The following is a 15,982-nucleotide window of genomic DNA, read 5'->3' on the forward strand; positions in this document are numbered from 1 at the left end:
TGGTGAGATTTTGTGACACTCTTACTGGCAATAATAATTGAGGCCAAAGGCTCATTGAATTCTGTGTCACCATTCACCGTTGAAGCAGACTGGTGGGGTTTTCTTGGCGTGTGTAAAATTGAGTTGGAATGTGGTGTTGTTTTCCTTTAAACATTAAACTGCAGACCTGGCATGCCCTGGCAGATGGGCAAAGTTAACTCCAGGGCAGCTGGACTGTTCACAGCTCCTCTCAGCACTCTCATTACATCCAGAAGGAAAATCTGTGTTGTACTAATGTGGAGCTCCAAGAGCAGACATCTTGTAATGCTTCCAGTCAAATCAATGGAGCAAGATTAATTGAGGTGAGGTGGAAACAAGCCTGGATGAACGCTGAAGTGTCTTGTGTGGATTGACAAGTTTTATTTTCAATAAAACTTTGTTTTTAGGCTGTCTGTAAGTGTTCTGGACTTCATAAGCATTTGTTACCTCAAATGTAAAATACTCCTTTTTGCCTGCAGTACCAAAACCAGTTAAATTCTTCAGTTCCTAGCTTAGGTTTATTTTCCATTATTTCTGCTGCTTTTGTTGTTTTTCTTTTGTTTTGTATTAATTTAGTCAATTTGAGGGTTGTCTAATTCCTAGTGATTTTTTAAGAAAAATTATATTCTAGTGCCTATAAATACAGCAACTTTTTGTTAATCACCCAGATTTTTACCAATTTCATTTAAACTATATGTTGTGCCAAGAATAAACAAGGCAGACAGGGAGAAGTCAGATCTGATCTTACCTCTTCTCTTTATGGACTTTGCTTTTACAGGCCATCAAAAATGATGTGGAAGTAGAGCCTCTAATCTAATCTAACAAATCTTGGCTGCCTACAGGTTAGTATATCTGCTTTCTCTTTTCTTTGTCTATTTTTATGCTCTTCAATGTTTATTTTTGAGACCTTTATCCTGTGGCCTCCATGGGCTCAGAGGAGACATCAAATCATGTAGATTTTGTAAGACTTGGCTTCCATAAGAAATAAGGTGAAAAAGTGGGGAAAAAACAATGAGGTATGGATCACTTTAAAAATAGGTAAATGAGATAAAAAGCAGTAAAGCAAGAAAGGGGAGTTATAAACCCCAAAAGGATCTGTTTTAGAAGCAGAACAAGATATAAAAATATGTCTTTTTTTCAGAGGATCACATCTCAGGCTCAGTGTGCTGGTGTGTGGTCCTTGCCATGGAGAGTTTTAACAGGGACAAGTTTCCTTTGGTAGATCTACTCACTGCAGCTGAAGAGCAGCTGAATGATAACCCAGCAGTTCTGGTTCTCTTCAGCACATCAGCAGGCTAATTTTTTTTTATTATTAATAACTGAATACAGGGTCATGGATAGGACTCTTGTATGTAAAGCACATTCATACAGTTGATTTAATTTTGCAATATAATCTTACAGGTACCTTGGAAAAATAAAACAAGATTTTATTGCAACAAGGAAGAAATTACATGGAAATATTTATTTCCCAAACTCTGGCAAAAAAGATAGCTGACAATAGTAGCTGTTAAAGACTTCATCAGTTTACTGTGAAAAAAACCCCATCTGATTGCCCTTCTCTTAAAATATGGTTTGTTAAGGTGACTTGGATGATGAGGTGAGGGACGTGATACTGAGATCTTTGTAGCATTTGTTAACCATCTCTACTTTCAAACCAAGAACCCATAAAAAGAAAAACTGAATTTAGTCTTATATTTGAGAAATATATTTTGGTGTGTTTAAAATTAAGCTGCAGCCAGAAGAAGAAACCTCATGCTAGAAACAGCTTCAGATGGTAGTACCCATCAGGTGTTTTCCTCAGCTGAGGCTATAAAGGACATGCTTGTGTATGTAGCTTTCCTGTAGTTTTTATCTCTGTTATTCTCCTGCATTGCAGATTCATTTGTTTTTTAAAGAAGTTGTTAAGAGCTACATAAAATCAAGGACAAATTGAGTACTGCATGATTCATCCCTATATATACTGTGTCTATGTGAAGAGGCAGCAGTAACTGCTGATAAAAAATAGAGGGTTTTGCCTGAAATGCCATTTGATGTGTGTGTCTACAGAATTCTATGGTATTTTATTACAGCTTTTTCCAACCAAGGTAAACATTCAACAATCTCAATGGGACAGAGCCTTCCTGGAAGGAAGCAAGGTGTTACTTACCTGCACTCAGGTATTATTAAAACAATGTTGGTCATACAGAGTTTTAATTTTGGTGTAGGGTGCCTCTAGAACAGAGCTGTGGAGGCTCTTCTAGGGACTAGTGTAGCCTTTCTTTCTCTCAGAGGTAGGTATATGGCAAGTAGGAATATGACAATGTCAGTATGAGAAATCTTCAGCTGCCTTTTTGCAGTTGCCTCCAATGGGAAGAAATCCAATAAAATCAAACCTTGAAAGGACAGGGTATTTCTCTAAAATTAGTTTTGCATGCTAATAAAGGTCAGCAAATGGCACTTATGGCTAAAGTGACAAAGTTTGTGTTTTAACAGTCTTTCACATTCATATGGCTTAACTGAAAATGGTGGCAGATTTTCCCAAAATCCCAATATGCATTTACAAAATTATTATTTGAATACAAAGTGGTAAGTCAAATATTTCAAACATGAAATCTGAAAATACAGCATAAAGATGGCACGGAGGTCTGTCAACAGTTCTCTGAAAGCTTTATGTCTGCAGATGTTGAAAATATTTTTTAATGTAGTGCTCCCAAATTTCAGGATTTGATGTCTCAAGATATCCGAGGAAAGATTTCATCCCATATAAAAGCCACTAGTATTGTACCTGAAATGAGAAGTTACAGAAAGGACCTTTATTTAAATGCATTTGAGAAGGCCACAGTGCTGGTATGAAAAATAAACATGTTGAAGTATTTGAGTGTCTAACACAATACAGCAGGGAGTGCATTTTGCAAAGGAAGCTTCAATGGGCCATGCAAGTGCTCCGTGTGAGTTAATAATCTTGTTTTCCTAGTATGGTTAATGCTTTGATCTGTGTAAGCCAAGACAAAGGCAGAGAATTTGGCTGGATGAATCCAACATGGGCACCTTCCTGCTGCTGATCAGGGCTTCTTTCTTTGTAGCTGGATGCATAAATGACTGAACCAGCAACTTAACCTCCATCCCTCACCTGAGTTTGTTAGCTGTGTCTGTTTTGATAACATCATTTTTAGGTGCTGCCAAGTGAGTATAGGATAGTGGGTGTTGTTTTGAAGATTATTCTCATTTAGGGTTTATTTAGGGTAATGTCCTTCCTGAACTGGGGGGCCCAGAACTGGACAAAGGATTCATGGTGTGGCCTCACCAGTGCAGAGTACGGGGGGACAGTCACTTCCCTGGTCCTGCTGGACACACTACTGTTGATACAGGGCAGGTGCCTTGGCCACCTGGGCACACACTGGCTCATGTTCAGCTGCTGTCAACCAGCACCACCAGGTCCCTTTCTGCTGGGTCACATTCCACCCACTCTGTCGCCCTGCTTGGGGTTGTTGTGGCCAAGCACTTGGTCTTGTTGAATCTCATGTTGTTAGTCTCAGCCCACCTCTGCAGCCTGTGGAGATCCCTCTGCAGCTGATGCCAAACTGCTGACTCGTGTGCTTTGTCTTGCAGAGAGACCAAACTGTTTTGAACAAACTTCAATTCAGGTCACTGTTAAACATACTGCGGAGTGTGAACTCCCAGTACTGAGACCAGCATACTCTGCATGGTATTGGCCACCAGCCAGGTGTCAACCCATTGATCGTGACAGTTTGAGGTCAGTGGTTTAGCCAATCTTTATTCCATCTAACAATCTTTTTGTGTGACCCCACTTTGAACCAAGAACACTGTGGGATGTGGTAGTTAAAGCCTTACTGAACTGAAGGTGGACTTCATCCCTGCTCTTTCCTCATTCCCACATGCATTCATCACAGAAGGCAACCAAGCTGGTCAAACATCGATTACCCTCACTAAGTCTGTGCTGACTGTTCCTGTATTTATCTTTGTGTTGTTTACATGGTTGGAAATGTATTCCAAGATTCCACCATGTTCCCACTGACTGAAGTGAGACCAACTAGCTTATAAGTTGCTTGGCTTCTCTCTCCTCCTTCTTAAAAGCAGGGATAGTATTAGCACATTTCCCATTGGCAGGAACCTCCTCCAAACGCTGTAACTTGTCATAAATGAAGGACAATTCCAACACTGGCCAACTCTGTCTTCATTTCTAGGTGAATCCCACTATAGTAAATGGATTCACAATCACATATGTTGTTCTGATTTATTGTTCCTTATTTATTGCTTCCTTTTCAAAACCTTACATTTTAACACAGAGGCTTGGGAGCAAATTTTGCTTGGGAAGACTGAGTGGTACCTCAGCCTTTTCCATGCCATCCATCACTAGGTTGTCTCCCCCATCCACCGATGGATCTGCATTTTCTCTGGATGTTTTTTGTGATTAGTATATTTGTAACTCTGCATGCCCCTGCTCTTAGTTCCAGCTGAGCTCTAACCTTCCTGACTTTGTTTCCAAGCACCTGTGCAAAGCTTTTAAACTCCTCCTTTGCTGCCTGTCCCAGTTTCAACTTCTTACATGTTCTCCTTTGTTGTAGGGAAGCTCTCTGTCTAGCCAGGAGGGCTTTTTGTCCGAATTCCCAATCTAACAGTATGTGACAGATTCCTTCTGCACATCTAAATCTATTACTAACCTCTCATGAGCTTTTTCTAAAAATTACCTTTTCCCATTTATAGCAGCTTCCAAGGGAATTACTACTGATTTAGCAATTCCCTAAATAAGCAGAATCTTGTTTTGAAGTCCAAAGTCTGGACAGCTCTGCTATTTATAGTTCTGCCATATATCTACCTAACCAGTCTTCCTCTGCACCCTGAACTCTTGTGAGGACTATAACCCAAGTGGCCACATTCAGGACCCATTTTTCTCTGTAGGCAGGTCAAGTTCAGCATTACCACTCACTGGCACTTTAGTATTTGAATTAGACATAATTACTGACAGTTTATAGGGACTTCATTGGTTGTATCCACTCACTGCGTAAGAAATTTTTGCTCTGTCAGAGGATGTCTGTGGAACTGAAAACCCCTATGAGGACCAGGGTCTGGGAATTGGAGTAGTTTGTCTTCCAGTTGTTTGTTGAAAACCTCCTTTGCTGCCAAGTCCCTGAGATACTTACTGCACATGGACTTGGAATTCTTGTTTCTTTGCTTAAGTGTTCTGAACTTGCTGGCAGCCTCAGAATAGCCTCTCCTCTGAGCAGAAAGGTCAAAGTCTCACCTGTTGCCTTCTCCCTTGCTTACCTCCTGCATTTATATCTATTGCTAAATGACTATTGTGGCACTTATTTTCTAAGGAATAGTAGTAGTTTTTATAGCAAAACTAATCTAAAGAAAGGGGTCTTGATTCTGGTTTTATAGAGTTATAAATGAAGCAGGAGGCTGGGCCAGGCTGGATGGCTTTGAGCATCTTGGCCTAGTGGAAGGTGTCTCTGCCCCTATAGCAAGGGGGGTGGAACTGGATGGTCTCTAATGTCCCTCACTCTACAATACAATTCTATGATATGCTAAGTTGGCACCTGTCCAGGAAAGAGCATTTCATTTCATTGACCTCATGACTATCTTGTCACCGACTCTTCCACTTGTAGCTGCCATCTCCCTGGTACTGAAAGAGCAGCCTTAGCTCTGTCCCCATCATTACTGATGGTACAATCATGCCTGGACAACTAGCATGAATTCCTTTGGCAGTAAAACAGAAACCATCTTTGTTCCACTGGTACTTACTGAGTCTGTGTTAACAGTGCAGAACTTTGGCCTGCCTGTGCTAAGTTACAAACACTTGCAGGCATCTATGTTTCTTGCAGGAATCCAGAGTTCAAGGCTGCTGGAGAATGAGCTTCACCAGAACATTGGTGAAGCCATTTTGAAAAATGAGTAATTAACTACTGCATCAAGATTAAATTCCTGAAAGACCATAAACCACCAGTAGATTTGTTTATCCTAAAACTTCCATTTCAATCCTTGTCTTCTGAAAGTGATAATGAATCTTCCTCTTCTTCCAATGTCCTTTCTAAGAACATTCACAACATGCTTACAGGCAGATCAGGATTCAGTTATATAAGGAATGCTCTCCATATTGTTGCCCTCATGGATTTTTGCTACAGCCATAAATGAGAATACATTGCACTTTGCACTGGCAATTTAAAGCTTCATGACATGTTAGTCCATGGTTCTACTGTGAGGTAGTTCTTAGAGCAAAACACAGAAACTCTTCTGAAAGAATTTCCCAGAGTAAGAACAACGTAATTTAACCATCTAAGAGGCTGATTCTGGAAGAAGGAAGACATCAGATTAGTGTATCATTGTGACTCTGCCAGTTTCTAGGAAGTCTGAAACATCATTTCTGCTGCCACATGGATTCTGAAAGTAGTTTTTACAATTGAATTTAAAATATCCCTTCCCTCATCATCTACTTTCATGATTCTGCTTGCAGGGTCTTTCCACAAGAATTTATCATTGTAACAGGTCATTTTCTTAGATGCCTCATCATTTTGTCCAATCGTGAAAGAAAAAATTCTATTCCTATTATTTTCTTATTTTCAAAAAGTGTCAGAAAAAAATTCACTTCATGTTAAAGTTTGTAGATCTGCACTCCTGTAGTCATGAATTCAGTTTTCAAATACAGCAATCTCCTCTATACTTCTACCTCAGACACTCTATTTGTTTAGAACTCTTGATTTATAAGGTCTCTTAAATGTATCCATGAAACATCCTTGTTCTGTAGGGAGATGTTTTTATCACCAATAGATTACTCAGTCCTTCAGGTGATCCACAGACCTGAGATCTGTCACTACATATTGGCTACAGTAGTGACATTGTGCAAGAAGTGATGTGTCCTGAGTATTCACATCTTTACAACTGCTCAGTCTGGAGGAGTTCCTTTCCCTCACAGATCAAGAGACAGCATTCGATGTATTCTGTATGTATATTCCAGGTGTTAACTAATGACAAACCACTGTTTATGAATTTTCATAGAAATGTGACATTGCTTCCTCATCATATTCTAAGTTCCTCAAGTCATGGGTGCATTTCAGTTAATGGTTGTTTATTTTCTCACATCAAAAATCACCTGGAGGTTTTCTGCAAAGCTGTTCTGCAGGACACATCTTGGCATGTAAGTAGAACGCGGGCTTTCAGAATGCCTCCTGTTTCTTTAAATAATTTGCCAAAAGATTAAATCCCACATACAACCTGGAAAATCTTTAGATGGTTATGAGGTTGAAATCAGTTAATGAAAGCTAAAGCTGAATTGTGAGAAATGTTACGTGGTCTGTCAGGACCCGAGCAATGCTGATCAGCTTTGCCTATGACATTTCATTAATTACTCACTGAACAGTTATCTACCTTACTCTATTGTTCAGTCATCCTGTTTAGAGATCTAATTCAGCTAGATTATATTGAAGTGAATTTTAGTTAGGTTTAAACTTCCATCTTTGTTTTTGGCTGACTGAGAGTCAAGGCAAGTAGAACATGCTCATATGTGAACCAAGAAAAGGAAGATTTTGGTCATAACAGGAGTCCTTTCCAGTGTTTCCTGTGTATATTTTACATCCTGTTGTGCCTTCATCACTGTTGTACCTTCTGATAGGATTAACAGTCATGAAAGAACCTGGGATTAGCAGACTGTTTCTTTATATACCCTAAGCAGAAAGCTCGAGATTTGTAGGGACCAACTGTAAACAAACAACAGCATGAAGTATCACATGGAGCATTTTCTTCTACACACAGCCAGAAGTCACATCAATAGCTTCCAAATAAAAACCGTAATTTAAGTTAAAAAACCCCCTAGTTACTAACACTTTTTTATTCTTAAACTAAAAGCAGACTGTGTCCAATAGTGACGAGGGGAAAAAACACAGAATAGGAACTGCAAAGTTTAGATCCTATGTGGAAGAAAATCATAGAAGTGGTAATTGAGAAAACATATTTAAGGCACTTGTCCCAAAACCTGTGGGTAGGGTTGTTTTTTAAATTTATAATCCTCATGGTTTTGTAAACTGTCACAAAATAAGACAGACACTGTGTGGTAACCAGTATGTTTCTCTTTTTGAAGTTAATCAGACTAATATTTACTTTCAGGTAAGGACCACATGATCTCTTTAAAGGTCCTTCCCAATCCAAATAATTCTATAGTTCACAAAACAGTGCTGCAGGCACTCTACATAGAGCATAAAAAAGTTGAAAATACACAGCCTGCATTTGCAAAACGAAACCATGATTCTGAATGACTTCAACACATACATTATAATTTACTATTTTCTGGATTTATATAATGCAAAAATCAAGCACTCTCAAATAAAGAACATTTATTACTTGATTTATGAACCATGTACTAAATAACACCTTCTCAAACACATAAAGTATTAAGAACTTACCTAAGCATGGTGCTATCCAATATACTAGTGTGTAACTCAAAAATTTGTCATAGAAACAATCTGCATGTAATGAAAAAGCCAGTGCTGGGTTAAATATTGCTCCCGTGAGATTTCCACCTGCAATAAGATGTAAACAGCATGAAATCAAACCATCTTTTTTAATATTTACTTTAAATTCAAATGCACATAGACCATACTACAAGAAATCTACAGCCTGCAATAAAATAAATTACCAGAAACAGTTTGAACAGGTAAAACTCTTCTGAAGTTATTCACCTGATGACATAGTAAACAGTTTAACTGTTTTCTCAAAGGCTTTAAAATATGTGAAGGGTAAGCTATAACTTCCTTTATCTCTTTCTAGCAAATACTCTTTAAAGAGATAGGTCTGGCTAATGCTGAATGTTTCTACTGATAAAGCCAGAAGCTATTCCCATATCATGATTTTAGAGGAGACAGAAATTACTTAAGCCATTACATTTCAGCCTTGTGCCACGTGAAACACATATGCAAGATAAAAGAAAAAACTGTCAAGTAGTGTTCTTGCTAAGCTGACCTCTATACTTTCTTATAAGAACACTAATATTATTATATCAATGTACAGAATGTTAAGATTTTCAGACAGTATAACAACTGTGGGAAAACTCTGTATGTTGTTCAAAGAAAATAAAAGCAAGTGCCACTCCACTGTCTTGTAGAAGGAAGCCAAGCATCTTCCCTTGCCTCTGACTTCAGATGTAAATGAAGTTGCCTAAACATTTTCTAAATAACAAGATCCAAACACGTTACACTGGGGAGCAAACTGTAATTACACTGCAGATGAACCTGGAGTTAAGTGTATTTAATTCTGACATATGTTGTTTCTCTTATTGCAATTCTGCAGAAAAAGCATTACTCATAGCTAATTACCCATATTCCTGTACTGTTAGTTACTTACCACCCCATACCTATTTTATCTATTAACCTATTCCATAAAATATTCTATAATTGCATCTGTATAATTCCTTACAGCTTATTCTTGACTTCTCCTCAAATAAGCTTGTATGAGCTTTGAACTTGCCCTTTGTACCAATACTCTGCTACTGTAACCCTCATTTGCTATGACTGTGCAATCGTTTATCCAAAGTTTTAGTAAGGTCTTTGTCATTCTCCTCTTTTCTATTTCTCTTTCTATATTCTTCTTATTATTTCTTTTACTATTATTACAGTCAGGAAAATTTTAATCTTTGTTCCCCTACTCAGTTTACTGTGGTTTTACACTTGTTCTCAAGAGCAGGTCAGATTTACTGTGCAGTCTGTTTTTCTGCACACTGACATATTAGCAATGTCCATGGTTGCCAGGAAGCCCAGCTACAATAATTTACTTTGCTTTAATCTATTTATGACTCCACTGCTTCTGCTTTTATATCCACAAACATACAGCTGAAAGCAGAATTTCACTCTCAGGATGCAGTTGATGAACACTGGGCATTAGACAGAGTTTAAACTGCTGTATTTCTTCAATATTCATTACTAATAACTACTGGAATATCAACCATAGGCCGGGGCACCACTATAATCTTACTTAAAATTATTTATTTAACACCTCAGTCTGGGTACCAGAAAAGACAAATTATTTTATGGCAGAAGAAGTGTAATCTCTTTGATGGGGTATGCATAAAACTTTAGAAGGGGAAATAATGCCACACAGTGCATAAGAAAATAACTTTACCTTTTTGCCTTTATTAAAGGCCAAAATTAGAAAGAAACTCAGAATTAAAAATATGTGATTTGTACCTTGATATGTTGGGCTCAGAAAAATCTAATCAATTTCATATGATTCTGACTTAACTGTAATGCTGCCAGTAAACTAAAAAACCCTCAAAAGGTGTATTATTAACCCCTAAATAATTACTCTCCCAAAAGAATTACACAAAAAATATTCTTCACCATCTTGTGTATGGTATGCATCCTTAGATAATGAGTCATTCCTTTAATACATAAAGACATAATGTTCTTTTTTTTCCCCCCTTTATTTAGGAGAAAAAAGAAAGTGAAATATTGGACCTTTTGTGTATAGTATGGACTACTAGAAAAATTTGGATTGTGTAGGACTAAATGTAAAAAAAAAAAAATACCTGTGAAAAGGTATAAGAAAAAACTAAAGAAACAGCTTGTAATTTTGATAATGCTGTATAACTTGATGTTATTTGTTGGAGTAAGGTGCATGGCAGACCTATAAACAGTAAACAAAGAGGTGCAGGAGATTTCCTGAGAATGATCCAGCCCAGCTAAATTATCCATCTGTCTGTCTTCACAGCCTGCAGATGAGAACTCACCCTGCTGGAAGCCACTGTTTGTGACACCTGATTTGTCAGTGACTCTCCTTACTGTGTGCAAGAAGCAGAGGTGGGACAGACATGGTTAGGGCTATGCCATGAGATCCACAGGATCTATGGGATATGTGCAGCAGACATTGTCCATGGTCTCTTCCCAGGCTCCTCATTACTGCCTCAGCTATGACAGGATCTCAATGCCTCTGTTTTTTGTAGTAGACAGGTAGATTGCAGTTTAAAAGAAATGCAAAGGAAAATGCCCAGGTAGCACAGGGTGTTGTGCACACGATGCAAAAGAGGCCTGAGGTTTCCTAGAAAAATGTGCAGATCGATTGCACCAGAGTCCCAACAAGCCCAAGTTTATGGCACAGAAGGGCACTTTCAGCACTCAGCCCTCACGTGGCACACTTAAGCCTTCTCTTGCTAGAAAAGGACAGGAACCTGGCCAATGACACTGGGAGTGAATTCTTTGTATGAATGAGCTAAAAGGAAGGCAACGTGACACGTATTATTTTATATGACTTTGCTAAGCAGGAGAAGAATGTTAGGAATCAGGAATGCAGATTTCTATACTTGTAGAAGAAGGAGGAGGATATTTGGCTACACTTCCACCAAGCAACTCAGAAATATATTTAATGTCCTCAAATGCACTGACACCTTGCTTCTGCTTTTAGAAAGCAATTCAAATTGCTAAGTTAATTCTCAAAATTCCCTGTCGACTTTCGGGTATTAGCTAATTTCAGCTAAAGATAATGAGTAAAGATTTTTACATTACTACATCTGAAAATATGACTGTACACTGTTCTAGATGCTATCATGTTAAATAGCATTAATACAGCTAAACCTTTAGGAGAAGACATCAGTGACATCTTGGATGTTTGCAGGTAAGAGAAGCGATCTCCCTCTATCAAAGGAATTTGGTAATTCCCTAGATGACTTCTTCTGTGGTGGGGGCAGTAACAACAATAGTTTTGTAGTCATCTCTTTCACCTCTCCAAGGTACACAATCTCCTTGCCAGTAGGAGAACTCCCTGAAGGGCAGTCCTCAAGTGACCCAACAACTGTTGTCACTTCGGTGGGGACAAGAGGGAACATCAACAGTCAGAGGAAAGACCTTCAGACTGACTCCCCCCCTCACCTCTCCCTTCCCTCAGGGAGGATGCACAGGTGACAGGTCTCAGCTCTGGGAAGCACCAGGTGACAGTCAGGTAGCAAAAGGCAGGGATATGGACACACATGGCATTACAGACAAGAGAGGCTCTAATACAACACACACCTATTTTTCCCCTTTTTTTAAATTTGTTCTCATGAGATATTATTTCTGTACGCATTCCACAAATAATCATTCCCGCTTCTGATTTAAGGAAGTAGTTAAATGAACTGCACTGATATGAATTATGCATTATTTCAATGCAGAGCTTCCCTATAACCAGTTTGTACCCTGCTGTTGCACAATCAGCACTTTCTCCTGATGCAGCCAGCGGTGCTCTCCCAATGTCACTGAGTAATCAGAGCACATAGTACGAAATCTCTCACGCTGTATAAATAGTTGGATTATGAAACAATCCTTCACGGAGATATTTTAACACTTAACCATATGTACTTGCAGACCTGACATCACTTTTAACTGCATAACCCATTTCATTCTTAACCCCACACCTGCCTGGAATGCAACCGGGCAAACTTTATATAAACGCCAAATGAAGTTTGCACACGTCGGACGATACAAAAAGAAATCATCAAGGAAAGTGTAATTTAAGAAAAAACACTGTGTGCATCTTAACACTTTAAGAAAATAGTAAGAACCCCTTCCATTACAACTTTATTGCAGGAACGGAAGGAAAAAAAAAAGTAAAAAGACTAACCTGCATACACGAGCATGGTGATGAGAAGAGCAATCAAGTGGACCCTGTATTTGGGATTAACACTTTCGGCCCGCAGGACGGCCAGCTGGAAAACGACAGAGAAGAGCAGTTCTATGCAGAACGCCTGCGTCTCCGAGGTCTGCATGGGGCTGCCGCAGCCCTGCGAGAGCGCTCCGAGATGCGGCTCTGTCATCTCCAGACTCCACACAAAGTGCATGAACGCCCTGGCCAGCGCGGCGGCCACGAACTGAGCGGCGATCTTGAGTCCCCCGAGGCCGAGCGAGGTCCCGCCGGCCCAGAGGGGCTGCAGGGTCCCGCAGGGATTGCAGGCGCTGCCGGCCAGGCTCAGGCCGTGCAGGACGGTGAAGCCGTAGGTGAGGGTCAGCGCCGTGTGCGGCTTCGGCTCCACGTCGCCGAGCAGGCTGAGCTCGTTGGTGCAGGCGCAGACCTGGAAGGTGCTGAACATCTCCAGGAGGAAGGCGAGGAGCAGCGGGCGGGAGCGCAGGCGGCGGCGGGCCAGCCTCCGGCACAGCCCCACGGCCAGCACCACGGCGGCCAGGAGCAGCAGCGAGCCCCCGAGCGCTCCCGCGGCCATGCCCGAGCTCCGGGCCCGACGGCAGGGCCGGCCGCACCTGCGGGGAGAGAGAGCAGGAGAGGGAGGGAAATGCCCCCGCTCTGCCCTGGAGGAGGAACCGGCGCCTGTCCCACCTGCGGCGAGCCTGACTCACCCTCCGCCCGGCGGAGCAAAGGGCAGGGCTGGGAGCGGGGGGATCCCGCTTCCTGCCGGGCACGGCTCAGGACACTGAGCGCTCCCTGAGGTGAAGAGCGCGGGAGGGCAGCGAGGACAGGGGGCTCTGCTCTCCCCTCAGCCCCTCAGCCCCGGGACGGACCGGGCTGCCCGTCCCCTCAGCCCGCCGGAGGACAGGGCGGGCCTGGGCGCCGGGCCGCGGGGGCACGGGAGGGGAGCCGACTTTCCCGGCGGGATCGGCGTGCCCGGGGGAGCGGCTCCAGCCCCGGAGCGGAGCCGGGCTCGGGCTCGGGCACGGCCGCGCCGCCCCCTCCGGCGGGCGCTGCGGCACCACCGCGCATGCGGGCGGGCGCGCGGGGAGCGGCGGGGGCGCGCCCAGGCCGGCACGGGCACCAGCGGCAGGCGCGCCCCCGCGCGGGGCAGGCTCCTCGCCCCGGAGAGTGCACCGTGCAACGTGAGAGAGGGAGACACAGGGGCACAGGGGTTGTTTATTTAGAGTTGCGCCAGCCGTGTTCAGCAAAAAGAGCACGCCAACTATCAGAACTTTTTTTTTTTTTTTTTTTTTTTTTTTTTTTTTAAACTATTTATACATTATAGCACACACAGGCATCAAAGGATCACAGGAAGAATTAGGTTAGGAAAGACCTCTACCGTGAGGTGGAGTCCAGGCTATGACCAAGCACCACCATGGCCATAGATCATGGCACTGAGTCCCACATCCAGCCTTTCCTTAAACACCTGCAGGAACAGTGACCCCACCACCTCCCTGGGCAGGTATTTCCAATATCTAACCACCCCTTCTGTGAAGAAATTCTTCCTCATGTCCAGCCTACACCTCCCCTGACACAGCTAAAGCTTATGGCTTCTCATCCTCTCACCTGTTTCCTGAAGAAGAGACCGACTCCCAGCTGGCTACAGTCTTCCCTCAGGGAATTGTAGAGACAGGAATTCCCATCTGAGCCTCTTCTGCACTTCAGCCCTTCCTCATAAGGCCTGTTCACCGACTACAAGTTACATAGTTTTCTCATTAATCAGTACTCTGTCTTCTGTTGGTTAATGATTCTCTCACTTCTCATGCTAATTATTCTGCAGGGTCAGTGTTTATCATTTGTGAGTCAGTGGGTTTCTTGGGCCAGGGGTGTGTGAGCTGTGGTCAGGATCTCACACTGCCAGTACTGCCTTTTACCCACTTGGAGCCCATTCAGCACAGTTGCTGAGTTGTCTTTATTAGTTTCTTCCTTATCTTGTGAGTTCTGCCCAATGTCCTTGTGGCCCGTGAATTCTGTGTTGTGTCCACTCTCAGCATTACATCCTTCCTTCTTCCCAAGCTCCCCCTAGGCCTGAGGTCGTGGAAACATGTTGAGCTCTAAATCTTTACAAGGCAATTCTACTGACAAGTAATTTGTGCTTCTAACACCCAGACATCACTCAGAGCTGGTTGGCTGCTCTGTTTCCTGGATGAAACCTCCTTTCTTGTCCATCAGGCTTGAAATATACAAAAATCTAACATTAGGGAACATCCTTTCTTAAGAAAATTTTTACATTTACCACATTTTGTAACAAGAGGGGGCTCTTTCCTGTGTTTTTGGCAACCTGGTGGTGCAGAAGGCAGGTGTGCAGATTGATCCAGCCTCTTCCTCCCACTCTCTTGCCGGGGAGGGTGTTTGACAGAGCGCCCGGAGGAGGCAGGTGGTGAGTCTTGGGCTTCTCCAGTGGAGGCAACGCTAAAAATAGGCACCAGCCTCATTCTGCTGAACGTGCTAACGCTGGCATTCATAGCAGAGTCCAAATGGCATCAGGACTGTCCTGGAAAAATAGGCATGGGCCCCTTTAGGATAATTCTTAGGGCCCCATAACTGAGAAGGGTGAGCCCAGCATGAGGCAATTGGGAAATTGGGAAATGTGTATGTGTCCTGTCCTGTTAGGCTGGGGCTGAGGTGTTTTTTTTTTTTTTTTTTTTTTTTTTTTTTTTTTTTTTTTTTTTCAGTATTTGGAATGGGTTGGGCCTCTTCCCAGAGTGTTTTTCTGGTGGGAAAAGAGAAAAAATGCCTAAGCTCTGAGCACATGAATGATTGTGCCATGTGTCATTTGGGTATACTGATTTAGTTTACCCCCTAATAAAACAAAAATAAATGTGTTTTGTGGTGCTTCTTCCTACTTTTCCTCCTCTCTGTCACTGACTGGCGATGTGTTTTTAGGAGTGTCCAAATACTGACTTTATAAACTCTAAAGTGCTGCAAGTGCTGCAAGCAGCAGTAACCACAATGCTGCACCTGCAACGAGGGGCAAATGCTGAATGTTTTTTCCAGGATTCCAATATGCAGAGTTTTGCCACGAGGTGGCATCAATGAGAGTTTATCAGACCTCGCAGGAATGACTTCTGCCCCACCAAAGTCTGCACAGAGTGCTTCTTGCAAGGAGGCAATGCACAGATCTTTTACTTCCAAGCAACAACAGCAAGCTCTTAGTTGAAGGTCAATCTACCGTAAAGATCAAAATTGAAACATAAAAACTTGTTTCTCTAGAAGGGAGTGACATGACAAGCTCTTTCTCATTTCCAGAATGTAGGACTTTTTGGACATCTGGGCTTGAGAAGTCTGGGGATAAAAGAGTGTTTGGCAGGTGCATTTGGCTTTGAGA

At 42.1% G+C, this 15,982-nt stretch overlaps 1 protein-coding gene across 2 annotated transcripts; it reads right to left on the minus strand.

Annotated features, from left to right (window-relative positions):
- Window positions 1–1,420: 1,420 nt before the first annotated feature.
- Window positions 1,421–14,359, minus strand: AQP11 (aquaporin 11). Of its 2 annotated transcripts, none has more exons than XM_083854876.1 (4): window positions 14,221–14,359; window positions 12,595–13,226; window positions 8,415–8,531; window positions 1,421–2,782 (listed from the first exon to the last, which is right to left on the minus strand). In XM_083854876.1, exons 2-4 carry the CDS (start codon window positions 13,187–13,189, stop codon window positions 2,730–2,732), a joined length of 765 nt encoding a protein of 254 aa, XP_083711002.1. In that variant the 5' UTR covers window positions 13,190–13,226; window positions 14,221–14,359; the 3' UTR covers window positions 1,421–2,729. The 2 variants fall into 2 exon arrangements, with proteins under 2 accessions (XP_083711002.1, XP_083711003.1); XM_083854877.1 differs by lacking the exon at window positions 14,221–14,359 and adding an exon at window positions 13,323–13,593.
- Between the last annotated feature and the right edge of the window lie 1,623 nt (window positions 14,360–15,982).

Source organism: Zosterops lateralis, assembly GCF_965231275.1.
Source record: "Zosterops lateralis genome assembly, chromosome: 2".
Classification (NCBI taxonomy): Eukaryota; Metazoa; Chordata; class Aves; order Passeriformes; family Zosteropidae; genus Zosterops; species Zosterops lateralis.

Excerpts from the sequence above, each read along its gene's own strand:
- AQP11 (XM_083854876.1), bottom strand. The coding sequence starts at position 13,189 with ATGGCCGCGGGAGCGCTCGGGGGCTCGCTGCTGCTCCTGGCCGCCGTG. Across the intron at positions 8,532-12,594 it reads CACCATGCTCGTGTATGCAG|GTGGAAATCTCACGGGAGCA; the intron begins GTTAGTCTTTTT and ends ATCTTATTGCAG. Across the intron at positions 2,783-8,414 it reads TTGGATAGCACCATGCTTAG|GTACAATACTAGTGGCTTTT; the intron begins GTAAGTTCTTAA and ends TTCTCATTTCAG.